This window comes from Nannobrachium achirus, assembly GCF_963921795.1.
Source record: "Nannobrachium achirus genome assembly, chromosome: 13".
NCBI classification, from domain to species: Eukaryota; Metazoa; Chordata; class Actinopteri; order Myctophiformes; family Myctophidae; genus Nannobrachium; species Nannobrachium achirus.
In genome coordinates this window covers 64,168,117-64,184,183 of record NC_137833.1, presented here as the reverse complement: position 1 = coordinate 64,184,183, position 16,067 = coordinate 64,168,117, and the positions used below count along the sequence as shown (strand labels likewise).

General features: G+C 42.0%; 1 protein-coding gene across 1 annotated transcript in view; it reads right to left on the bottom strand.

Annotated features, from left to right (window-relative positions):
• Nucleotides 1-15,765, bottom strand: part of bicc2 (bicaudal C homolog 2) — a gene marked incomplete at both ends in the record, with an annotated part of 45,353 nt that extends 29,588 nt beyond the window's left edge. Inside the window, 6 exons of the mRNA XM_080740895.1 lie at nucleotides 572-651; nucleotides 1,147-1,216; nucleotides 7,782-7,828; nucleotides 10,835-10,979; nucleotides 14,180-14,296; nucleotides 15,619-15,765. Of these exons, the coding sequence (XP_080597021.1) occupies nucleotides 572-651; nucleotides 1,147-1,216; nucleotides 7,782-7,828; nucleotides 10,835-10,979; nucleotides 14,180-14,296; nucleotides 15,619-15,765 (606 nt within the window). The remainder of the gene's footprint in view (nucleotides 1-571; nucleotides 652-1,146; nucleotides 1,217-7,781; nucleotides 7,829-10,834; nucleotides 10,980-14,179; nucleotides 14,297-15,618) is intronic.
• Nucleotides 15,766-16,067: the final 302 nt, after the last annotated feature.

Sequence of the window (16,067 nt, the reverse complement as noted above, 5' to 3'; positions counted from 1 at the left end):
GAGCAGGGTTCCCCAATTAGTTTTCCCCAAGGGCAGAATTATGTCTAGGGTACCAAGCCAAGGGCCACGACATTGAATTATGTCTAGGGTACCAAGTTGAGGGCCACAGCATTGCGGGGGGCGACGGCGGCGTTCCCGCTACTCCAGCGACTGTTCAGATATACTAGTGTTGTTGCTGCTCTATACCACCATTATTATAATTATTATGAGAAATGCACTCCCTTACAGTTGAAACAAAATAAGTTAAGAACCAATTAACCAGTCTGCTTGAAAAGTATGCATCTGTATAGCTGGACACAGACACACACACTTTCCTTCCTTCTGCTCTGTCTCAAAACCAAACCTGTAACTTTCACTACTCCCCAAAATATGATTGCTTTTTTTTCTTCTTTTTTTTTTTGACTGGGGTTGGTTGGAGCTGTACAGAACCCCCCGCGGGCCGCAAATGGCCCATGGGCCGCCTATTGGGGAACCCTGCTCTAGAGGATGGTTACCACTGATCTATCTAGATAGATAGATAGATAGATAGATAGATAGATAGATAGATGTACATGTTATACAATCAACTCACCTTGGTTTCCAGAACTTGTAGAATTTTCTTTTTCGCTTCCAGAACATCTGGTCTCTTTCCTTCTACCTTCACATGAGGATCTGGTGCAAACATAGCAAAGTTATTCACAGCAATTAACTAAGTAACTAAGTAAAGTAAAGTAACTAAGTAACTAACTAGCTAACTATCTAACTAAGTTGTCTTGTGTAGTCAGACAACTATTCCACAATCGCCGAATGCTATAGAGTCTGGAACTACAGTATACCTCCCAAAGCTGCCATTCCTATTCACGATAATACATTTTCAAATATTTTAAATAAATGTAATACATTTTATTTGTGTTATTTCTATCTCTGCTAAGCAGCAAGCTATCGGTGCCGCACTGTGAGCTTCTATATCTGCTATTTATTTCAATAGCTAAAGTATAAAATAATTAAGGCCCCTCCACCTTGGGCCCTAGTAACTCAGTCCCACTCCTCCCCCCCTTGTGACGCCCCTGGGGTCAGCCCTAAACCTAATATGGTTAGGCTCACTAACAGAACTAAGTGTCTAAAACACCTTTCTATGAAAACACTGTGAAATAAAGAGGTTGAAACCTTTCTTTGACTTGGCTCCAATCTTCAACTTGGACGGCCATTTAATCTGAGTGTGGGTTTCACTCATCACCTGAGGGGGGGGGGGGGGGGGTGGAGAGAGAGAGAGAGAGAGAGAGAGAGAGAGAGAGAGAGAGTGAGAGTGAGAGTGAGAGAGAGAGAGAGAGAGAGAGAGTGAGGGAAAGAGTGAGATTATTAGATTTTTAACAACATAAGAGTGAGCTTAGAAAACAACAGTGGGTGAGCTGAAAAATAGTTTTCTGCAAAGCACCATTGTACACACACACACACACACACACACACACACACACACACACACACACACACACACACACACACACACACACACAGTGCTAGAGTCAAAGCACTTGCATTTGAATTTAAAAGGATCAGTGACAACAATAGAACACTTTGTATTGTATTGTATTGTATTGTATTGTATTGTTAAAGAACTGTTTTTTTGGGGCTTTTTATGCCTTTATTCGATAGGACAGTAGACTGACAGGAAATGGGGAGAGAGATGGGGAATGACATGTGGCAAAGGTCATCCGGATCGGGAATCGAACCGGCGATGCCGTATCGTATTGTATTGTATTGTATTGTATTGTATTGTGGATTGGGGGCTGTGAGCCTGTGTGTGTGTGTGTGTGTGTGTGTGTGTGTGTGTGTGTGTGTGTGTGTGTGTGTGTGTGTGTGCGTGCGTGCGTGCGTGCGTGCGTGCGTGCGTGCGTGCGTGCGTGCGTGTTGTTTGTAAGTCTTACAGTACCATCTCATCCTAAATGAAATGCTACTTGTTATAAGGGCTGTGCAAGCAGATATTGCTTACTGTTTTACATTGCATCTGCTTTGAAGCTTTTAATCTACGTGTGCCAAAGCCAGACAGACAGACAGACAGACAGACAGACAGACAGACAGACAGACAGACAGACAGGTTTCTGAACCTATCCGTCAAGTTGTTTAGCCCCCTAATGAGTGGATATACAGGTTTTGGATCAATCTGCAAGGTTGCCAGAGTTGTCAGGGGCTGACTGTCTTAATTCAAGCTTTGACACTCAGCGACGTCAGCGTCAATCGACGGGTTTTGTTAGCGAGGTGCGAAAACTGTGAATGTTGCATGTGCATGTTTGCGTGCAGTTTCATCATAGCTAGTGGAGCGGCACTCCACATACCGGTACAGTAGCTCCACTGTCTGCTAGTGACAGATATATTTTATGGGTAATTTTTGGCTCAAGTTACAAGTTACAAGATGTTACAAGCGAAGTTATAATTTTACATTGAAGTTTTGTTAAGATTGATGATCAAATGTCCTCAACAGATCATACATTTCTTATTGTTTTAACTTTACATTAGGAACACAGATGTTTACTACAGAAAATGTCAACCTTTTTGAAATAAAACATAAAACTCAGTTGAGAGGCATATTTTTGCTGGCATGTGACTTTTTTGTAGGATATTATCAGTGATGGGCAGTAGCTAGCTACAAGTAGCTTAGTTACATAGCTTAACTACATTTCTAAGAAGCGTAACGGAAACTAGCTACATTTCTCTGGGTATAGCTTGTAGTGTAGTTGAGCTATATTTAATCAAGAGTAACTAGTAATGTAGCTTACTACATTTTCCAAGTAGCTTGCCCATCACTGGATATTATATTTTGTTTCATATACACAAAATGTACATTCTCAATTTAACACTGGAAAAAAAGTAACTCAAGTAACTTTTTTATGTAACCTGAAAATGTAAGTTACATTTCTCCAGGGGTATAACTTTAACTTGATCAAGTTACTGCCATGGTGAGTTACTTGTAACTGTACAAGTTACACTTTCAAAGTAACTTCCCCAACACTGTTTGTTCCATAGTGAGGGGTTTGTTCCAGTGGGGTTTGTTCCAAAGCGCTTTGTTCTGTGAGCCGTGGGAGTCTGGCCGGAGCAAGCGCAGTTGACGGCAATGAACGAGGTGAAATATCCATGTCCGCCTGTATGTTTGCACAAAACGATGATTTAAGTTACTGGATTTAAGTTGGGGCGGCAGTGGCTCAGGGGTAGAGAAACCGTCATCAGAACACGGAAGGTTCCCGAAGGGTTCCCGGGCTCCCCCAGAGTTAGTGTAGAAGAGTCCATGAGCAAGACTCTGAACCCTTAGTTGCTCCCGGTGAGCAGGTTGGTGCCTTGCATGGTTTCCTCCACCATCAGTGTATTAATGTGTGCAACAGGTTCTCACCCCTATTGCGTCATACAACTGACGCGATCTTAAATACCGAATGCTTCTCACCATAGACGCGGACGGATTGCCTAATGTCTCAAGGGTTAGACGCATTGGGTGGTCTAAGAAGAAAGAAAAAAAAGTAGTTCCTGATGCGGGATTCGATACCGCTCTGAAGGCTTCTTGGTTTACCAGCCACCCGTCGCTACCGTTCACGCCACTATAAACGACGGAGCGGCGCCGTCTCAGGCGCCGATGACCCCCGTGAGTCGCCACCGAGGCGAGCGATAGCGAGCCGAGTTGCCGCGACGAGCGGTGGGAACGGCGCATGAGCCGACTCAGCCGCGTTACCGAATTACGTGCCGTTATGGACAGAATAGTAAATCTTGACCAGGGGACTGCTTCCGCCTCCGAATGTGGCTCAAAGAAGGGACTACGTTATCATTCCACGTTTTGTCAAAGATAAAAGCACTAAAAAAAAGGAACTTCCCAGTCACTCTGGTTAGCTCAGTCGGTAGAGCGTGGAGATACAAATCCAGGGACCGGGGTTCGATTCCCCGTGACGGCCGTCAGTGAAAAATATTCCAGTAAACACATGTCGGCGCATGCGTACTAAGACTCTGTCTCGTCCAAAAACTCTCCGTCTCCGTCGCACCCTAGACGCAATAGTCACTCCCAAAACTTCACAGGGGTGAAGCAAAGGAAAGAAAGACACGGCCTCGGGAGGGTGAAGCAAAGGGAGTGAGAATGGGTTGATGTGTGTGTGAATGGGTGAATGTAGTGCACAATCTCTGTAAAGCGCCTTGGATAAAGGTGTTATACAAATGCACCATTTGTTGTCCTGTGCTCAAAAGTATGATATGATACGATTGCAGCCACCTCCCTGGAATGTGCTGCTGTGCTTATAGAATCGGATAAATGTGTCTGTGTTTTTTTTACCTGGCTGCATTTACATAGACACTTTTAAAAGGGTTAAAACTAGATAAAAACTAGAAAAGAAAATTTCTAAGAAATTTTAAGTGTGCCTGCAGCTCGCTAAGTCTGTGCAACCTTGTGTAGCGGTTGGTGTTAGCATTAGCGTTATTAACATTAGCATTTTCTTGCATAAACTTTAACATTATTGTTCTTCATATGACACCACCCACATGTCTGTACGACAAACGGTTCACGAGAAAACAGGTCACTTCCTGTTTGGTGAGGGGCACTTCCTGTTTGGCGAAATAGGCCCCAATTAAGTTTAAGGACTCTTAATCTTGTCATTTGACGCAACCCGCGTGTCTGTATGACAAACGGTTCACGAGATCAAGGGTCACTTCCTGTTTGGTGAGGGGCACTTCCTGTTTGGCGAAATAGGCCCCAATTAAGGTCATGGACGATTAATGAATTAAAGCTGCAAGCAGCGATGACCGGGCCCTCGCAGCTCTACCCACGTCACAAGGCCAGCAGCCAATCAGAAACCAAACAGGAAGTCAGCCATTTCGACTAATTAGTGGCGTTTTGGCGCATTTTTGGCCGTTATCACGGGTCGCACTTTAACGACAGTTTTGTGAGAAAAAAAAAGTTTTTTGAGAAAAAAAAGTTTTTTGAGAAAAAAAAATTGAGAAAAAAAAATTGAGAAAAATAAATTTTTGAGGAAAAAACATTTTGAGAAAAAAAAATTTGAGAAAAAAAAATTTGAGAAAAAAAAAATTTTTGAGAAAAAAAAAATTGAGAAAAAAAAATTTGAGAAAAAAAATTTTGAGAAAAAAAAATTGAGAAATTTTTTTTTTGAGAAAAACATTTTTTGAGAAAAAAAAATTGAGAAAAAAAAATTTTTGAGAAAAAAAAAATTTTTGAGAAAAAAAAATTTGAGAAAAAAAATTTTTGAGAAAAAAAAATTTGAGAAAAAAAAAATTTGAGAAAAAAAAATTTTGAGAAAAAAAAATTGAGGAAAAAAAATTGAGAAAAAAAAATCTTTCAGAAAATCGGAAAAAAAAAATGTATGACACCAGCCGCGAGTCTGTACGACAAACGGTTCATGAATTATAGAGGCACTTCCTGTTTGGTGAAGGGCACTTCCTGTTATAGAGGGGGCGGGGCTTAATCAATTACAGCTCATCCCTATTGGTCGGAAAAAGACCAAAGTTGTGTGAGCATTTTACATTTTAAATGACGTTGCTAGGCAAAAGTATGGCAGAGTTATTTCGCGCCAAAGTTTCTGGGTTTTTTTCGGAGTCCCCCATTCAAAGTCAATGGAGTTTTTGGGCGTCGTTTTTTGCGAATTACGTCGCAATGGTAACGCGGATCAGAAAGAAAAGTAATAGCACACCATTCCCGGTCGAGCCGCACGTTTTGATGTATATATTGCGGCGGTGGCGTAAATTGTGCGGCAGTTATTACGTGCTGAAGTTTCCCCCATTCTAAGTCAATGGGGTTTTTGGGCGTCGTTTTTTGCGAATTACGTCGCAATGGTAACGCGGATCGGAAAGAAAAGTAATAGCACACCATTCCCGGCCGAGCCGCACGTTTTGATGTATATATTGCGGCGGTGGCGTAAATTGTGCGGCAGTTATTACGTGCCGAAATTTGTGGGATCATTATTATCACTAGAAGAGAAAATTTCTAAGAAATTTTAAGTGTGCCTGCAGCTCGCTAAGTCTGTGCAACCTTGTGTAGCGGTTGGTGTTAGCATTAGCGTTATTTCATTTGACGCAACCCGCGTGTCTGTATGACAAACGGTTCACGAGATCAAGGGTCACTTCCTGTTTGGTGAGGGGCACTTCCTGTTTGGCGAAATAGGCCCCAATTAAGGTCATGGACGATTAATGAATTAAAGCTGCAAGCAGCGATGACCAGGCCCTCGCAGCTCTACCCACGTCACAAGGCCAGCAGCCAATCAGAAACCAAACAGGAAGTCAGCCATTTTGACTAATTAGTGGCGTTTTGGAGCATTTTTGTCCGTTATCACGGGTCGCACTTTAACGACAGTTTTTTGAGAAAAAATTGTTTTGTGAGAAAAAAAATTTGAGAAAAAAACTTTTTTGAGAAAAAGAAATTTTGAAAAAAAATTGAGAAAAAAAAATCTTGAGAAAAAAAAATGTGAGAAAAAAAAATGTTGAGAAAAAAATAATTTTGAGAAAACAATTTTGAGAAAAAAAAATTGAGAAAAAAAAAAATTTGAGAAAAAAAAAATTGAGAAAAAAATTTTTTGAGAAAAAAAAAAATTGAGAAAAAACATTTTTTGAGAAAAAAAAGTTTTTGAGAAAAAAAATTGAGAAAAAAAATTTGAGAAAAAAAAATTTGAGAAAAAAAAAATTTGAGAAAAAAAATTTGAGAAAAAAAAATTTGAGAAAAAAAAATTTGAGAAAAAAAAATTTGAGAAAAAAAAAAATTGAGAAAAAAAAATTGAGAAAAAAAAAATTGAGAAAAAAAAAATTGAGAAAAAAAGAAAAGGTATGACACCAGCCGCAAGTCTGTACGACAAACGGTTCATGAGTTATAGAGGCACTTCCTGTTTGGTGAAGGGCACTTCCTGTTAAAGAGGGGGCGAGGCTTAATCAATTACAGCTCATCCCTATTGGTCGGAAAAAGACCAAAGTTGTGTGAGCATTTTACATTTTAAATGACGTTGCTAGGCAAAAGTATGGCAGAGTTATGTGGCGCCAAAGTTTCTGGGTTTTTTTCGGAGTCCCCCATTCAAAGTCAATGGAGTTTTTGGGCGTTGTTTTTTGCGAATTACATCGCAATCGGAAAGCGGATCGGAAAGAAAAGTAGTAGCACACCATTCCCGGCCGAGCCGCACATTTTGATGTATATATTGCGGGGGTGGCGTAAATCGTGCGGCAGTTATTACGTGCCGAAGTTTCCCCCATTCTAAGTCAATGGGGTTTTTTGGCGTCGTTTTTTGCGAATTACGTCGCAATGGTAACGCGGATCGGAAAGAAAAGTGATAGCACACCATTCCCGGCCGAGCCGCACGTTTTGATGTATATATTGCGGCGGTGGCGTAATTGTGCGGCAGTTATTACGTGCAGAAATTCGTGGCGAAAGACTTAATTAATGACTTAAGTATGGCGGATTACAATAAGTGTTTTGCTATTGCATAGCAGGCACACTTAATTAAGTATGGCGGATTACAATAAGTGTTCTGCTATTGCATAGCAGGCACACTTAATAAACCTGATTAAAATTCTTCATGTATAAACCTAAATAAACCTGATCAAATTAAACCCGATCAAGCCCAATTCCCGGAATATTCTTCCATGTATACACCCAACCCGATTCAGGTTTTTCCCCATGTGCTGTGCTGTGCTGTGTGTGTGTGTGTGTGTGTGTGTGTGTGTGTGTGTGTGTGTGTGTGTGTGTGTGTGTGTGTGTGTGTGTGCGTGCGTGCGTGCGTGCGTGCGCTGCGCGCGCGCGTGCGTGGGTGTGTGCGTGGGTGTGTGTGTGTGTGTCTTACTCTGGCAAAGAATTCCTCTCCGGTCAACACATCTCCGTCCTTTGGAGCTGAAATAACACACACACACACACACACACACACACACACACACACACACACACACACACACACACACACACACACACACACACACACACAGACAATAATATTAGTAATGCTATAATCCATTTTCATTTGCTAGGATTCCTTGGGCAAAATTTCGGCCCCCTGAAACTGTGAAAAGTTTTGGGGGTCCATTCCTAAGGAATGTTTTTCATGCAAAACTAATGCTTGCAATGGATTCAGAATCATGAAGAACCCCGCAGATTTATTTTTTTGCATAGTGAAGTCGATGGGACAGTTTATTGCGACCGAATGTCGCAGTTTACCATGAGAAATGTCACAGCTTGTCCGTGTAGACGTGCATGTACACATTTGTACCCATATCTCTGTGGCTGGTTCAGATAGGGATCTCCATGTATGGGCATAAAAGATATGTTGGGATGTCATGGGAACCACTCTAACAGAATCCCTTTCATGCCCATATATGGACTCCATATTATGGAGATCCCTGATGTCATCAATATTAAGCCCATATCTAACAGGGAATGCCCATATATGGAGGAAGACAGCCCATATCTGTGCGGCTGGTTCAGACAGGGATCTCCATGTATGGGCATAAAAGGGATGTACTATTGATCTCCATATATGGGTAACTGTTCCGATATACATCATCACAAAGAATTGGCGCGACCTCGCGTCGCATGTTGCCCTGAGGCGTCTTATATTGTCAAAAGTAGACATGTATTCTTTGAAGTTATATTGTTCTAAACTTTAGATCCTGTAGTTTACTGAGACACTAGCACTGTCTCCCTGCATTCTATGATCCTGTAGTTTACTGAGACACTACACTGTCTCCCTGCATTCTATGATCCTGTAGTTTACTGAGACACTACACTGTCTCCCTGCATTCTATGATCCTGTAGTTTACTGAGACACTAGCACTGTCTCCCTGCATTCTATGATCCTGTAGTTTACTGAGACACTAGCACTGTCTCCCTGCATTCTATGATCCTGTAGTTTACTGAGACACTAGCACTGTCTCCCTGCATTCTATGATCCTGTAGTTTACTGAGACACTAGCACTGTCTCCCTGCATTCTATGATCCTGTAGTTTACTGAGACACTAGCACTGTCTCCCTGCATTCTATGATCCTGTAGTTTACTGAGACACTACACTGTCTCCCTGCATTCTATGATCCTGTAGTTTACTGAGACACTACACTGTCTCCCTGCATTCTATGATCCTGTAGTTTACTGAGACACTACACTGTCTCCCTGCATTCTATGATCCTGTAGTTTACTAAGACACTATGCTGACAGACAGACAGACAGACAGACAGACAGACAGACAGACAGACAGACAGACAGACAGACAGACAGACAGACAGACAGCTAGGGGGGGGATCCGGGAATGTAAATATTTCTTAAAGGCTGTTAGGGTTCCCATGGTGATATTTATGGTGTCCGAGGGTTTGGGGGGGGGGGGGGGGGGGGGGGGGGGGGGTGTCCATCACCATGGGTTACGCTGGCTGTGGCTTAAGAATGAGAGGAGAACAGAGAGGGGCGGAGAGAGACACACACACACACACACACACACACACACACACACACACACACACACACACACACACACACACACACACACACACACACAGGGAGGGGGAGGGGGAGGGGGGGGGGGGGGGGGTTCCTAGAGACAACTTATCGTGAAGGTATTTCACTGACGCAAAAACACCTCCTTTTTACTGGAAACCCCCAAGCAATGACTTCAATAACCCCCCAGCCAGGGGTGTCACACTGGGGGGGAAAGTGGGTACTGAGTTACTAGGGCCCAAGGTGGAGGGGCCTTAATTATTTTATACTTTAGCTACTGAATAATGGCAGATATACAAGCACCGAGTGCCGCGCTGTGAGCTTGTAGATCTGCTGTTTTTTAAAAGACGAGAAAATGTGTGCAAATCTTTGAATTATGTATCTTTTTAAGCGGAAAACTACGCTAACATTTTGAGACGGGGGTCTGTGGCCAAATACATATAATTTTGGGGGTCCTTCACATGAAAAGGTTTGAGCACCACTGACATAGAAACATTGTTTAAAAAGAAAAAAAAAAAAAAAAAAAAAAAAAAAACCCTTAGAAGGATTTTGAAGACATTAAATGTCTTCAAAATCCTTCTAAGGTTTTTTTTTGGGAGTTTGTAGATCTGCTATTTTTGAAAAATCATGAAAATGTGTGCAGGTCTTAGAATATTTTTGACACGATTCTATAAATTTTATAGAATCACCGAGTGCAGAAGCACCGAGTGCCGCGCTGTGAGCTTGTATATCTGCTATTTTTCAATAGTTAAAGCACAAAATCATGCGTAATAATGCGTTCCCATTCATGAGGGGCCCACAGTGAATCCTTGTACCCAGGGCCCAGAATTTGGTGTGACACCCCTGCACCCAGCAATGAGTTAAAGCAGTGGTTCTCAACCTGTGGGTCGGGACCCCAGTTCAAATATGATTATTTTGGGGGTTGCGGCCTGAAAAGGTTGAGAACCACTGAGTTAAAGGAGTATTTCTATAGTTTATCTACTAGTGATGTCATTGAGTCACACAGTTTGTAAAACATTCCTTAAAAGCTGAATCAAGAGAACAAATCCATGAATGGAATTAATCCCAGAACCAAGGTAACAAAAGCAAAACTCTGTCCATATGAAATCCATATTTCTACCGACGTCTATGGTGGCGTTTCCACAAAGCCTCTTAATGCGCATTAAGGGTTATTCGCTTAATTCCTTTTTATGGAAACACTTCAAAATTCGAATAAACTTTCATCCGCAAAAACTTCACATAAAAAGGAGCGATTTTTTTCAATAGTTAAAGCACAAAATAATGCGTTCCCAGTCTAAATGGGTTAAACGCCCTCCCCCTACGATGAACATTCATGGGGGGGCCCATAGTGAACCCTCGTACCCAGGGCCCAGAATTTGGTGCGACACCCCTAGGGTCAGGGGTCCGAGGCGACTCACCGTACAACATGAACTCCAGCTTCTTCCTGTCGATGCGGAAGCGCTCCTCCACCCACTCCGGGTCAGGGTCTGACCCTTGACCTTTGGTCTCCACCTGCCTCGAGCCTTCCTCCTCCTCCTCCTCCTCCTCCTCCTCTGGGCAGGCCTGTCACAATGATGACATCATCGTTTAATCGCAATTGTTTGACATGATTGCAGTTATTTTGTCACAATTGTCATAATCGTTTCCACGTCGAAAAACGATCATATATTTTCAAAAATGGTGGAAATGGCCGATCTACAAGCTCCACAACACGTCGCGGTGTGACGCGTTGTGAGCTTGTAGATCGGCTATTTCCCATGTTCTTTTCTAAGTACACGGTTGTCGAATGTGTCAGTCGTCTCTTTAGCCATGTTTCCATGAACTTATTCGAATTAGGGAAGCGAATTATCAGAATTGCGTATTAAGACAAAGCAAATTTAGCCTGTTTCCATTAAACTGATGAAATGACATTCTTGGGAGATCCTGCCTGGGTCCGTCTGACCGACCTGCTGTAAATACTTCCCGCGGGCTTGCACACAGTGCACAGAGCTGGGATGGGGCTGATTTTTTTCAGACCGAGAGACGTGAGCACTGCTGTGACTCGCTGCATCCTGCAGCGTTGCGGATGCGAGCTGCTGTGAGCTTGTAGATCGGCCACTTTTGGCACGCGCAACACGGTGTGATGACAAAGGGTCACTCCGTGTGTAACAACAGATCTGTTTTGTGGGCTAACGTTGCAATGGACGTTAATTAAGCGGCAGCGGAAAGTGTTATAGGAGGACGATATGGACCAGAACGTCATAATTTATTCGCATTTATTGTCTGACCCGTTTCCATTCACAAATGCGCATTTAGTTTATTCGATAAAGCCTCAAAATCCACCTCCTCCAAGCGGATAAAAGTGTTTGCGGATAATGAAAGTTTATTAGAATTTTGAAGTGTTTCCATAAAAAATGTATGCGAATAAGGCTTAATGCGCATTTGAGCTTTATGGAAACACCAATAATGCCTATTTAGGTTATGTGTCATATCTGCCATGTGCAACTTCAAAGCCTACAAGCCAAACAGAAATGTCATTGTCAACGACAAAAGACACAATTAAGTTGTTAATCGCAATTATTTGAGTGACAAATTCATCATCAAGTAAAATGATCTCCTCCCAATCCAAGCCCTGTACGACGAACGCTGTGTCAAAAAAGCCCAGGGAATCATCAAATACTACACCATCCCAACCACAGTCTGTTCAAGATGTTGCCGCATGGAAAACGACTACGCAGTCTCAAGGTTACTAGAAAAAGTCTGCGAAAAAGCTTCATTCCACAAACAATCAGTCACATGAACAAACTGTCAAATGCGAAAACGGTCCAGGGCAAAAAAAAAAAACGCTAGCCGCCCTGCCATCCCACTCATCCCTTCCCTGCACTATGCTCTCCTACAGTACATAGATAGATACAGTGAAGCTGAACTGCACCTACTGTACATAAATATACGTTTTTAAATATACCAACCTGTTGCACATAGAACACACTGTGAAGTTGTTTACAAGAAGTTAACCCATTTAGGCCTGAACACATTATGACGCAATATTTTATGCTTTAACTATTGAAAAATAGCAGATATACAAGCTCACAGCGCGGCACCGAGTGCCGCGCTGCGAGCTTGTAGATCTGCTATTTTTGAAAAATCGTGAAAATTAGATTTTTGACCCGATTACATAAGTGTCTTTTGAATCCTTCTAAGATTTTTTGAAAAACCGATGTTTGTATGTCAACAATCTGGCCAGCCATCGTCAAAGAAAAAGGTCCTTTTCACTTAACTGGAGCTCAGTTAGTCTGTCCTTGAGAGACTACTATGTCAGTGGTGCTCAAACCTTTTCATGTGAAGGACCCCCAAAATGATATTTATTTGGCCACGGACCCCATCTCAAAATATGTAGTTCCAGGGACCACCCAGAAGCAAAATTTGAGTTACAAACGTTCGCTTTGAAAAATACATATATTCAAAGATTTGCACACATTTTCATGACTTTTTCAAAAATAGCAGATCTACAAGCTCGCAGTGCGCCGCGGCACTCGGTGCTGCGCTGTGAGCTTGTATATCTGCTATTTTTCAATAGTTAAAGCAGTCAATATGCCCAGGCCTAAATGGGTTAAAGTACAGTAGCTACTACGGGAAAATAATGCCATTGGTGTACACAATATACCAAACTTTATGCACATGTACAACTGAGGATGCTTTTTTCGTTCTCTTTGCTCTTTTGTCTTTTGCACTCTTTCCTACGTCATTATTACTTATTATTCCTATCTTTAGATGTGTTGTTTTTTTGTTCAGCTGTTATTTTATTTTATATATACCACTACAATGTCTGAAAGGAAGCCATGCTAAAATAAGTTTTACTCTTATGTACCTGTAAAACCAAAATGTGGAACGCCCTACCGAAGGCCTTAAAGGAGTGTGGTTCCCTAGCATCCTTTAACATCGCCCTGAAAAACCACTTACAGGCGGAAACCATTTGCAACTGGCAATAACAAACCTAGCCCAGCCTCCTCTTTGTATTTACCTACTGTATATATTTTTTGCACTGTTTATTTTATTTTTATTTACTTATTTTTATTTTACTATATCTACTGCATAGTACTGTGTTCTATCCATCTGTCATTCAATGTTATATGAGATATACTTCAATGGTTTCCTATGGAAACAAGCTTAGTCTTTTCTAGGATCTCCTTTTAGTTGACCTTGTACCAGTGAACTGTACCGTCATGAAACTGTACCTTTTCCTTAGTCTAGGATCACTTCACTTTTCGAGGCTGTAACCGGTCTGGAGCGGAAACCACAACACGTCATGTTGTAGTACTCAAAGGACTACAATTTGCCGGAAAGATCAAAACGGATTCAGTTTTAACCCAAAATATTCCCCTGCGCTCAAGGACATACTTTTAGGGCCTACCTAATAAACTCCTTGATGTGGAGTAGTTTTGCTTTTGAAAAGTTCGTTTGGTATATGCATCTTTTAGTCCAACTGTTAGTGACTGGCAAGACTACACTAGGCTACTCAAGCATTTTAATAGGGATTGGGGAAACAAACAGAGGGAACCAAATCAAAGTGACACTGCTTCTTCTAGTGGTTTCCGCGCTTTAGGCGGAAACCAAACGGCCTGTTGTGAACGAACACCAGGCTTTCCCCCAGAAAGTCTGGTAGGCGAGGTTACCTTTTTCCTATGCAAACTTCTAATAAAGTCTTCAATCAATCAATAACAAGAAAAGACGTAACAAATAAAGTACAACCTTGAACCTTGATGGCATAATCGTGGCAGCCCTACCTCTGGGTTGGCGCTGGGATGCTCCTCCTGCGTCTCCCCTGGAACACGGAGAACATGGTTCTCCTCTGGAAGAAGGAGCATGGTCTGTTTCTCCTCTGGAAGGAGCAGGGAGGTCTGCTAATAGAACGTTTTAAAGACTCTTATCCCCAAATACATTAGACATGAGAGAATTTAAGCGGAGTGTATATTTGGAATGTACTATATATTTTGAGAGAGACAGACAAAAGTTGAACAGTACAGACAGGGGTGTCACACCAAATTCTGGGCCCTGGGTACAAGGATTCACTGTGGGGCCCCCATGAATGCATTATTATGCATTATTTTGTGCTTTAACTATTGAAAAATAGCAGATATACAAGCTCACAGCGCGGCACCGAGTGCCGCGCTGCGAGCATGTAGATCTGCTATTTTTTGAAAAATCATGAAAATGTGTGCAGGTCTTTGAATATTTTTGACCCGATTCCATAATGTCTTCTAAATCCTTCTAAGGTTTATTAAAAAAAATATATATATATGTTTCTATGTCAGTGGTGCTCAAACCTTTTCATGTGAAGGACCCCCAAGATATTATGTATTTGGCCACAGACCCCCATCTCAAAATATTTAGTTCCTGGGACACCCAGAAGCAAAATTTGAGTTTAGTTTTTCGCTTAAAAAATACATATATTCAAAGATTTGCACACATTTTCGCATCTTTTCAAAAAATAGCAGATCTACAAGGGGCTCAAATAGCAGATCTACAGATCTCGCTGCGCGGCACTCGGTGCCACGCTGAGAGCTTGTATATCTGCTATTTTTCAATAGATAAAGTATAAAATAATGAAGGCCCCTCCACCTTGGGCCCTAGTAACTCAGTCCCACTCTCCCCCCTGTGTGACGCCCCTGAGTACAGAAAACACCTCCAATCCGATCTCAGACAAGATTGTGGTCAGACATTCATTCGTATATAAAAGACAGACAGTTAGGCGTGGGACAGTTCATAGGTTCTCACATCATAACATGGCCTAGAAAGTCCTTTTTGGATGCCCTTGGTGCTTTTTAACCCTCTCTTGGTGATCACAATGTGCTTTTAAACTTTATCTGAGCTGTGTATAATAGGTGTGCACTGTTCCTAATTTTCTGATTTAACTGTTCTGTGCCATTTTAGTCCTTTTTATTCATCTTTTTGTCGGTTTTGCTTTGCTTTTGCTTCATTTATTTGCCATTTTAATGTCGCACTTTGAGATGTTGTTTCAAAATATAAAGTGTGTTACAAATAAAATGTATTATTATTATTATTATTATTATTAACAACAAGACAGAGACACGTAGGGTCCTGATAACCTTCCACCAGCAGTGCCAGTGACATACTATAAGCATGGAAACATGGCACTATAATATATACTGTATATTTATCGAATTCAAACACTATATTAACTACAACCAAAATGATCTATCACCTGCTTCTCGTTCTGGTTCTCCCCTGAGAGGAGGAGAGTGGTCTGGTGGTGGTTCTCCTGTTGAAGAAGGAGGACGCTGTGGTTCTGTCTGGACTCAGGGGTGTCCGGTGAGTCCTGTCCTAAACGGTCAGGCTGTGGAGAGGCCATGTCAGCTCTGAGCCCTCGTCTCTGTGTGTGTGTCGGTGTGTTTGTGGTGTGTGTGTGTGTGTGTGTGTGTGTGTGTGTGTGTGTGTGTGTGTGTGTGTGTGTGTGTGTGTGTGTGTGTGTGTGTGTGTGTGTGTGTGTGTGTTTAGAGGCGTGTGATGTGTGATGTGGTGTGTGTGTGAGTGAGGGTTTGACTGAAGACACAGAGGAACAAACCCCTATAACCCCGCCTCCTAAATGAATACCCCCCCACCCACCCACCCACCCCCCATCTCTCTCTCTCTCTCTCTCTCTCTCTCTCTCTC